This window comes from Pararge aegeria, chromosome 26 (genome assembly GCF_905163445.1).
Source record: "Pararge aegeria chromosome 26, ilParAegt1.1, whole genome shotgun sequence".
NCBI classification, from domain to species: domain Eukaryota; kingdom Metazoa; phylum Arthropoda; class Insecta; order Lepidoptera; family Nymphalidae; genus Pararge; species Pararge aegeria.
The window spans coordinates 429,788-439,898 of NC_053205.1; the positions used below are offsets into that span (position 1 = coordinate 429,788).

Genomic DNA, 10,111 nt, shown 5'->3' on the forward strand with positions numbered 1-10,111 from the left:
TATTGCTGTTAATTTTGAGAGTTAATTAATATTTAATATTGACATCTGCGATCAAAATTCACATGTCTAACCCAGTTTCATGCAAGATGCTACCATGACACCATTAAATACGTAATACAACAGTAATGTGTACCGAGCTAGTAGTTTCTAAATAAATTGCTCTCCTCACAACCAATGGCTGCAAGCTGCCGTACATCTGCTGAGGCAGGTGGGTCCTTAGAATAGGGGGGCTGTTATACCGCCGCTATAGCACCTGTGGCCCTTATGTGCACGTAATAAGGTTGCAATTTCACTAGCTGTTCTTTGTAATTGGGGTGGCGAGAATCGAGTTTCTAGTTCTTTTAGCAATAAACGGTGGGGATAAAGTTTACTTCGGTTTATCTAAGTTTTATTTTTGTCGGTCGATTTGTCATCGTCAGTGTCACCATGTCCCATTGCTTGACAAAACTTATATGAGAAATAAAGCTTGCTTTGCGACAAGGATATGGAGTGTAAATCCATTATTCTGCTCGACAATTGTTTGGTGGGCTTAGGTAACCAATTTAAGGATAAACATTGGAATTTTGTTGAAACTTTAATCATTGATTGCATGTATGAAAGGATAAATACAAATAGTTTGAGACACGGTTATGCAGCGTAATTCCGTGATATTGCCCCGAAGTTGCTTAGCAGGTTTAAGCTTAAAAAACTTAAAAATATAAAAATTTCGCCATACCCTATGGGGTCTGGTTGCAAAACTATAAAACTATTCTATAATGACAGCGTCTTGTGAGTAATGAAAAATGAATACAGTTTTAAAATTTACTTTATATATGAGATAACATTTTTAATTTTATATCTATATGGTATGGTTATCGTATCAATTAAAAAAAAATAGTTTTTGGTCCTCGACTCTCGGGCAATCGCGGCCTGAGCGCTTTACCACTAAGCTACGGATCTCATACAGTTGATGCCGAAATTAATATAGCGACTGAAGTCGGAAAAATTGCAATTTAGATCTACTTTTCCAAGGGTCATATTAAAAGGAAATACTTTTTGAAACAAAAGAGGACACATTTTTTTTCTGATAATTTATAATTTTTATTAAACTGTTTTTTCCACACTTTTTTTGGAGTAAAATATAAAAAGTTAAATTTTTTAAACTGCAAATCCGGAACCCACTGGATTTTACTTTGGGCACTTTACCACTAAGCTACGGCTTTCATAGCGCCGGCGTCAAAATGATTATATGTCCTTTTTACCAGTAAAATAGCGACTTTAGCGTCATCTGGTAGGAAACATTGCAGTTTAAATATACTTTTTAAAGGACCATATTAAAATGAGACACTTGCTAGTGTCTTATTGTAATGTAGCTAGTGTTGGTCGCGTCCCACTGACCACCTTTCTTCCCGCAGCTCCCCGCACGTCGTGCACCGGCGGTGCGCCCAACAATCTTCCGCCGCTCAGCTTCCACGCCGTGCACGGTGAGAACGTGCGCGTGTCGCGCGACGGTAGCACCGCCCGTCGCGTCGAGTCCTTCTGCAAGGGTGTGGCATTCAGCGCGCGCCCCGTGCGCGTCAACGAGAAGGTGAGCGAGAAGTTCCGTCAGCGGTTCATATGTGGCGGATATATTGAGCATAATGAACTAATTGTTGTTCAAAATCTTATGTTCAATTCAAGTTCGATCTCACCCAAAGTTAATATCGGCTGCAGATACTTCGCGCTAGGCAACCGCTGACTGATGCGTCTGATGCTTTTATAGGTTTGCATCCGGTTCGTGGAGATATCGAACAGCTGGAGCGGCGTCATCCGCTTCGGCTTCACCACCAACGACCCCACCGGCCTGGCGCACGCGCTGCCCAAGTACGCGTGCCCCGACCTCACCAACAAGCCGGGCAACTGGGCCAAAGCGCTCGGCGAGCGCTTCTGCGAGAAGGACAACGTGCTGCACTACAGCGTGAACTCGGCCGGCGACGTGCACTTCGGCGTCAACGGCGAGGACAAGGGGCTGTTCTTCTCGGGCGTGGACACGCGCAGTCCGCTGTGGGCGCTCGTGGACGTGTACGGCAACTGCACGGCCGTGGCCTTCGCCGACCCGCGCGCGCCGCGCCGCGACCCCGACGCGCTGCTGCGCGGCCTGCGCGCGCTCAGCGTGGCCGACCCGCCCCCGCGCGCCGACCTGCCCGCGCCGCGCCACGCGCTGCCGCTGGCGCCGCTGCCGCTGCACCGCACCCGCGGCCGCAACGTGTGCGAGGCCAACGAGCGCGGCGAGGCGGCGCGCGCCGACGCCGAGTTCTGCCAGGGCTACGTGTTCTCGGCGCGCCCGCTGCGGCCCGGCCAGACCGTGGTGGTGCAGATCCTGGCCACGGACGAGTCGGCGTGCGCCTTCGCGGGCAGCCTGGCCGTCGGGCTCACGTCCTGCGACCCGGCGGCGCTGCGGCCCGGCGAGCTGCCCGACGACGCCGAGCAGCTGCTGGACCGGCCCGAGTACTGGGTGGTGAAGCGCGACGCGGCCGACGGCTTGCGGCGCGGCGACGAGCTCGCCGTCACGCTCACGCCGGACGGCGAGGTGCGCGTGAGCCGCAACGGCGCCGCGCCCGCGCCCGCCATGCACGTGGACCACTCGCTGCGCCTGTGGGCCTTCGTGGACATCTACGGCGCCACCACGCGCGTGCGGCTGTGGCGCTCGCAGGCGCCGTCGCCGCCGCCGCTGCGACTGTGCGCGCCGGGCGCCGTGCTGGTGGTGAGTCTGCCGCCCTCGCACTACGACACCCGCGCGGCGCCCGCCGGCCCGCCGCCCGCGCACTACGAGCCCCGCGCGGCTCCGACCGGCCCGCCGCCCTCGCACTACGAGGCCCGCGCGGCGCCCGCCTGCCCGCCGCCGGCGCCGTACGAGCCGCGCGCGGCGCCCGCCGGGCCGCCGGCGCCCTACTCGGCGCCCGCCGGGCCGCCGGCGCCCTACTCGGCGCGCGCCGCCGGCCGAAGCGCCGAGGCGTGCGCGTCCAGCAGCCAGAACTCGTGCAACGAGCAGCTGGCGCCGGGCGAGCGGCGCGCGGGCGCGGAGTGCACCATCTGCTACGAGCAGCCGGTGGACAGCGTGCTGTACATGTGCGGCCACATGTGCATGTGCTACCGCTGCGCCGTGCAGCAGTGGCGCGGCAAGGGCGGCGGCCAGTGCCCGCTGTGCCGCGCGCAGATCAAGGACGTCATCCGCACCTACAAGTCGTGAAGCGCGCGCGCCCCCGCGGCCCAGCGCCGAGCGGCCGAAGCGGGTCTTTAGCTCCTCAGCATTTAGGCGGTGGCGACGGAGAAGTTATGAGTGATGGGTAATTTCGCCCCGCTCAGTGGGCTATCACTGTCAAACTCGAGGACTTGTTGATTACATTGAGGCAAGGTAAATTTCGACCGATGACGAGAGGCGGCTTCGGGCGAGTCTTGTGATTGGTTACGAGTCGACCGCATATGATCACGGTCTTAACCTTGCCGCCGAAGATCCTTTGACAGCAGTACATGTAAACGTGTAAAACAAAGTGATGTAATTTTTGACAGTGACAGATCAGTTCGGGAACTGCGTATGAGTGAATGCAACTTATTTGAATGGAAACGAAACTTAGCTTAAGATTATAAATATGCCAAAAATACATTCGGAAGCGGATTACATTGACGTTAAATAATATAATACTTGGTAGTAGCGAATAGAGTTTGTAAATAGTAGTTAACTTTAATCGTGGTTAATTTTAACTGTACAAAGTGAAAACTCCACCATTTAATTTAATTTTGGAATCGATGAGGGCGGCTTAGACCACGCTACCGCGACACTTGTTGACAGAATATCTAAAGCGCACTAAACACTGGTGAAGTGTTTGAAGTGCGATTTTGGGCGTAGCGTGTTATAAGTGTGTAATATGGGCTGTTATACGTAGAATTATTGACACTTATTGTAATATATCGTGCGTTGGAATGAGTATAGCAATAATATATAACGCGTATATTTAGTTTACGAAGGCGAACTTGGATATAGTGCTTTTAATTTAAAATACACTGAAAAAGGCGGGTACTCGCCACGCCACGTAAAGCCAACACGAAGTCTTAATCAAATTTTAATAGTTCCGAATTAACGCAAAGAGATTAATTAGTCTAAAAATACTATAAGATTTCATTTGTCTCAACAAAAGTGGCGTGTCATGTTACTCATGGCTTTATCGTGTGTAATATTTATCTATGATTTCATTATTCCTTTCAAATATTGATGCTTAACAATTCATATGAAAACTTGACAATAGATAACTATATTTTGTGACTTGGAGATCGCTGTAACATTAATTTTAAACCATAGTGCTATGATAGAAACGACCTCAGAACTTTTCAACGATAGTGGAAAGAAATAATTAAAGTATTACATACAAATATATAATTAGAAAGACATATACGTATCCTCCATAATTATTATGTGTACCAATTAATTGTAATTATATGTATTTTGTAACCTGACTGTAGTTTTTAAGTTAAATAAAAAGCTGTCAAAATTTGTCAATTAGTACGGACGACTGAATGTCTTGACAGTTTAATGCCAACTCTAATGACGTAGTAACATATGTGTTTCTGGTTCTGTGTGACATTGAAGTAGCACCAATTTAGACGACTGTCCATTCTTGACTTTTTCAAATTATAAAATTAGATTGTTTTTAAAACCATTGCGCAAATAATATTTATTTTGCAAATCCCTTGTGCAGTATGGCCGTATACATATGTAGGAACCTGTTGTGATATATGATGCAAATAACCCAAAGCTTGTTGAGATTCCCATACTCCTGTCTTGCGTTTTTGTCCAGCAACTCGCTGTCCGTCCATTGGTTATCTTTGCATCTTTCCATCTTCTGCTGCACTGATGCTGTTTTCCAGTCCGGGAACGGCTCCAAAACCTTTGGTCCTTTTTGCAGCTCATTTAGTTGTACCTGAAACTTGGATTGTTTTATAGATTTATATTTTATCACGTACTCACGTACTGTATGGCTTAGCTTTCATATAAATTTGTTTGTAAACAACGAAATTTCTTTAAATAACTTTCAAGAAGTATAATTTTAATGCCACATAGAATCAGTGCTGATCGAATATTGACATGTAACGTATACCATGATAGGAATTATAATTGAGTTGTCATTATATTGTGACAGTTGATGTAAGAGACGCGAAACTGTAATGCGAGTAGTATCTGCTAGGTGTTGATATAAGCGCTAGTGTTCCTAAGGTATCCATATTTGTAGGACTGGCCGTGTAGAAGTGATTGCAGGATTTATCCCACTTCTGATATGAATAATTCTGTATATGTTTATCTGTATTAAGTCATATACACTCAATAAACTCAAACTGTTTGAACAATATCTTATCAGATTTTGATAAGATTTTAAACTTAAAATCTATCTAGATATTTTGAAACATGAAAACTGCATTTAAACATTAAATAACAATAATATTATAATTGTACTAAAATGTATCTATAAATTATAAGATGAATCGTGCAATCCGTTATGTATGTATATGACATTAGGCTGCAAAATCCGAACGTCCAGGTGAAAAGAGATAGATATACACAATCGGTGATAGTTCGTAATGCATTTAATATTAACTTATTAAAAATATATTTGTTTTCTATGCGACGCGAAGTGTGAACAACGATCAGAAACATATTATAATGTGTAATTTCGTGTACCTTTCAAGCATAACATGATAAATTATGGTTTATTCTGGTACACATACCAACCAATCGGTTGATTCACCAATACCTGTTTAAGGCCTCAGTTTTGAGTTTTATGTTATAGGACCAAAAGCATAATTTTCCATATTTTTTCCAGCTTAGTAGTAGCTTGACACTCGACATATCTATGATTTGTATGAAGTTACTGTTGAGTCTATGAAAATAAGTACATTCTTCCTCGTTGCTCATACTTCACCGTGTTACAGACAGTGGGAGTTCCTATGAAAATTGTTTTTACGATTTCCTTCCAAAAATATAACCTTAAAGATAGTATAGACTGGGAATTACATGAACAATAATTTATATTCGCATAATTTTTGTCCGAATGTCATTTTTACAAAGAAAAAAAGAATGATTCATTTTCTCACTTTTTTGCGACTAAAAGACGATAAACGGACGGCCAATAAATAAATCTGAGCCCTGGTTTTCTATAGCACAGTGATGAAACCAATATCCACTTTAAATTGTGACGTAAAATTGACAGTACCGATATAAAAAAGTCTCAAAAATGATTCTAAATACATTTCGCAATGAAGATTTCGATGCTACAGGGAATCAGGGAGGAAATATCGAAATTATATTTTTTTTAAATGCATATAAAAATTTCAGAACAAACTAAGCAATCTCGGCATGAGCACTTTACCACTAAGCTACGGTTCTCATATCGCCGATGCCAAAATTAGCTACATTCGCTATAAAACTGATAGATAAAGCATATTTGAACTTCGGCATCTGTCGTATGATAACCGTAGCTTAGTGGTAAAGTCCTCACGCCGCGATTGCTAGTGAGTCGCAAGTTCAAACAAATCATGTTGGTTCTAATATTTTTATATGTATATTCGAAAATTAATAAATCAGGGTTCTAATTTAAAGCATATTTCTATTTTTTAAGCCATTGAAATGCCTGTTCAAAAAAGATCAGATATTTAGTGAAATCCGGCCCGTAGATGACGCGCTATGGCGCTGTGTTGCCAGTACTAAATATCTTGCATCGAAATTGGAAAAAATCTTTCTACAAGTTTCTGTACAACTAAAAATTTGTAATTTTTTTAAATTATGTTTTGTATTGCTTATTCTAAAGTAAGGCTTAAAAATATTTTATTTGCTGTTTGTAACGGTATCCTGATTTTTACCGTTAAACTTTTTTGTTAAATGTTTACTGTGCATTTTAAGTTATGGCTGTTATAGACTTTTTACTTTGTCACTACTAACCAGACGTTGAAATGATATCGAATGAATGCCACGTTTCATGCCAAAGTTCTAAACTTTTAGTAGTGGTAAATTAAAAAGATAACCAAGCAGCAATTCTGTCAGTCTGTACTTGTCGACTATTTATCCTAGTAACCAACTATGAATTTAAGATATTATACTTAATTCCCTTATTATTGCTCAAACCCCCCCCCCCCCCCCCCCCCCCCCCTTTTATAGACCATAGTAGATATGCATATCATTTTATAACATATCTCTAACCGCCGGGCCATGACTTATTCGCTTGCGACAGGCGATTAAACAAATGTGTATATTTTTTGTACTTTGCATTATGTCGCTCGCATAGGTCGTGGCCCCGTCGGTTACTATTCAATTGCATTTCTCTATTTTAATCATTCCTTTTTAGAACTTTTTGTATTTAAGATGATTAGCGATTACCAATTTTTTTGTACCAAACTTTTGCAGCCAGTTTCTAATTTTTTATTTGGTAATTTTAAGCACAACCTGTATTATTTTAAATCGGTAATTTTTTTTAAATATTATCATATTATTTGGAATATTACTCAACTCGAGGTAACTTTACTTTTTAATGTAAAATTGACGCGAAAGATTTCAATGAATATTAATGTTTTTTTTTATGGGATTCCGAATAACGCTTCTATCCGTTCTAAAGGATTTTAAAATAAAGTTATATAAAATTAGCGTTTTTTGGTAAAAATAAAACATTAAAACCACCTTGTAAAGCAAAGTTACCTCGATTTGCTCCGTGTAGTTTATAATGTATTTATTTAATTATCTATAGATTAAGAACTTTTTTTAACAACGGCTCTGGCTTCTAGCCTGTTTGAGCACTTTTATACCAAAACAGTGTGACCAGTTTATTATTAAAGAAAAAGTGACAATGTTTAAAACCAAAATGTTTTGATTCTAAGAAAACATACAAACACATACATTTGAAATAATGATGATAAAAAAGACTTAATTCAGTTTAATTTTCCCATAATGTTTTCTCAGAATTTTTTTTTATTTGTGATGTTAATTTGATTATTATGTATTTTTTTTGTTTTAATTTGGTCCCTGATGTATATCGTTGTCGTCTAGTCGTTAATTTATTATTTGATTTAAAAGGAACATTTGAACACGATGTTGGAGTTTAAATAAGTTTTGAATAAAAATGGTTATTATCAAACTTGTTGTTTTTTTCTTCTCTATACAGATGCGTGAAAAGCAATCTCATACTCTTTGAGTGATTGTCGGCATTTTAACGAGTACGAGTGTCGAAGTTTCTAAAAAAACTGTGAATAATACAGTCTATCGATTATAACTTGTTCAGTATACGGTGTAAGGGACAAGTACAATAGTAAATAGACTCTAGTTCTAGAGATAGCCGTATGTTAAAATTTTAGCTGTCAAAAATATCATTATTCAAGTAGGCTCATAGATGGCACTTTTGATGATGGCTATATCTATATAACTAACTATGTAATAAAACTAGCTAAAAACCTATAATTTCGCTAGAAACGCATACCTACAGTTGATTTGTTATACCTGCCACCGAGGTTTAACTGCTATAATATTACAAATGCGGAAGTGGGTTTGTTTGTCTTTTCATCACGCTTACGGTACGGTACATACGGTAGCATAAGTTTTTAATCCCAGGAAAAGAATATTGACATTTGTAAAACTCGTAATAAACGTGGGCAACGAGTCAAATAAAATTTTATTTATTTCTTGAAAACTATTGATTGATATATAACTGGCACTTATCAAGTCGTAGTCAACCGTTGTTGCTAAACCATCGTCGCAGCTATGGTTAAATATTTTGTAAAAAGGTTACTAGCATTGTATTATTGAAATGGTGTCGTATTTATACTAGGAAAAAAAAAATAGGTTGGGGAAAAGTCTTTTCGTATTATAGTATGTATGAACTTGTAATAAAATCTCTTTGGCTATACTATTTGTATCCGGCTGGTTTTGGTATCATTAAAAGTTTAAATTTTAAAGAAGATAATTCCAAATTAAAATTAGGAAAATGTGTGATTTTTATTTGTTTTTGTACTGTGAACATGAGTGAATCTGATTAAGAAATTAGATACATTTTAAAATTTTACTACAAAAAAGGTAAAAATGCAACGCAAGCCGCGAAAAAAAAAAGCGATGTTTATGGTTCTAGAGTAGTACAAATTTGGTTTAAGCGTTTTCAATCTGGAAATTTTGATGTCAAAGATGCTCCTCGCTCTGGTAGCTTTATTACGGATTAAAAGGATGCCATTTTTGAAAAAGTGGAGCAAAATCGGCATATTAGTAGTTACAAGGTAGCTGAAGAACTGGGAATTGGCCACAAAACAGTTTTGGCGCATTTGAAAAAAACTGGGTACACATAAAAGCGGGATATTCCTCACGACCACACTGAAAGTAATTCTTTATTACCATTTTTGAAGAAGTGGATAACTGGTGATGAGAATTTGATCATGTACGACAAGAGAGTGCGAAAAAAGTCGTGGTCGAAGGCCGGTCAGGCTTCCCAGACTGACGAAACCCGGGTTAACTCGCAACGTGGTGGGATTGGAAAGGCATTATTCATTATGAGCTTTTACCACCAGGCAGGACCATCGATTCTGAACTCTACTGCGAACAACTGATGAGATGAAAGCAAGAAGTTGAGAGAAAGCGGCCGGAATTAATCAACAGAAGGGGTGTGGTTTTTCATCATGATAACGCTAGACCTCACACATCTTCAGCCACTCAGCAAAAATTAAGAGAGTTTGGCTGGGAGGAGTTAATGCATCCGCCGTATAGTCCTGACCTTCAGATTTCCACCTGTTTCGTTCTCTTCAGAATTCTTTAGGCAGTGTCAGGTTAACATCACGAGAGGACTGCCAAAACTACTTCTCGCGGTTTTTTGATCAGACGCCCCAAATTTTCTATAGCAATGGGATTATGTCCCTACTACCTACAAGATGGCAAAAAGTTATCGAACAAAATGGAACCTACATACTCTAGTTAAATGTAAATAAACTATATTAAAAAACGAAGAAACTTTTTCCCCAACCTAATTTTAATTAAGCAGATTGCTTTTAAAATCGATATCTTGGTGTCTGCTTCGAGACCAACAACAAATCTTTCATCAGAATTTCCAAAAAAGTGGAAGCCATCTTGAAGTTTTGG

General features: G+C 41.0%; 1 protein-coding gene across 1 annotated transcript in view; it reads left to right on the plus strand.

Moving 5' to 3' along the window:
- The window catches only part of LOC120634996 (protein neuralized), a 36,422-nt gene extending 30,542 nt beyond the window's left edge, over nucleotides 1-5,880 (plus strand). The window contains exons 2-3 of the mRNA XM_039905903.1: nucleotides 1,395-1,567; nucleotides 1,742-5,880. Coding sequence (XP_039761837.1) covers nucleotides 1,395-1,567; nucleotides 1,742-3,208 — 1,640 coding nt within the window. The 3' untranslated portion in view covers nucleotides 3,209-5,880. The remainder of the gene's footprint in view (nucleotides 1-1,394; nucleotides 1,568-1,741) is intronic.
- Nucleotides 5,881-10,111: the final 4,231 nt, after the last annotated feature.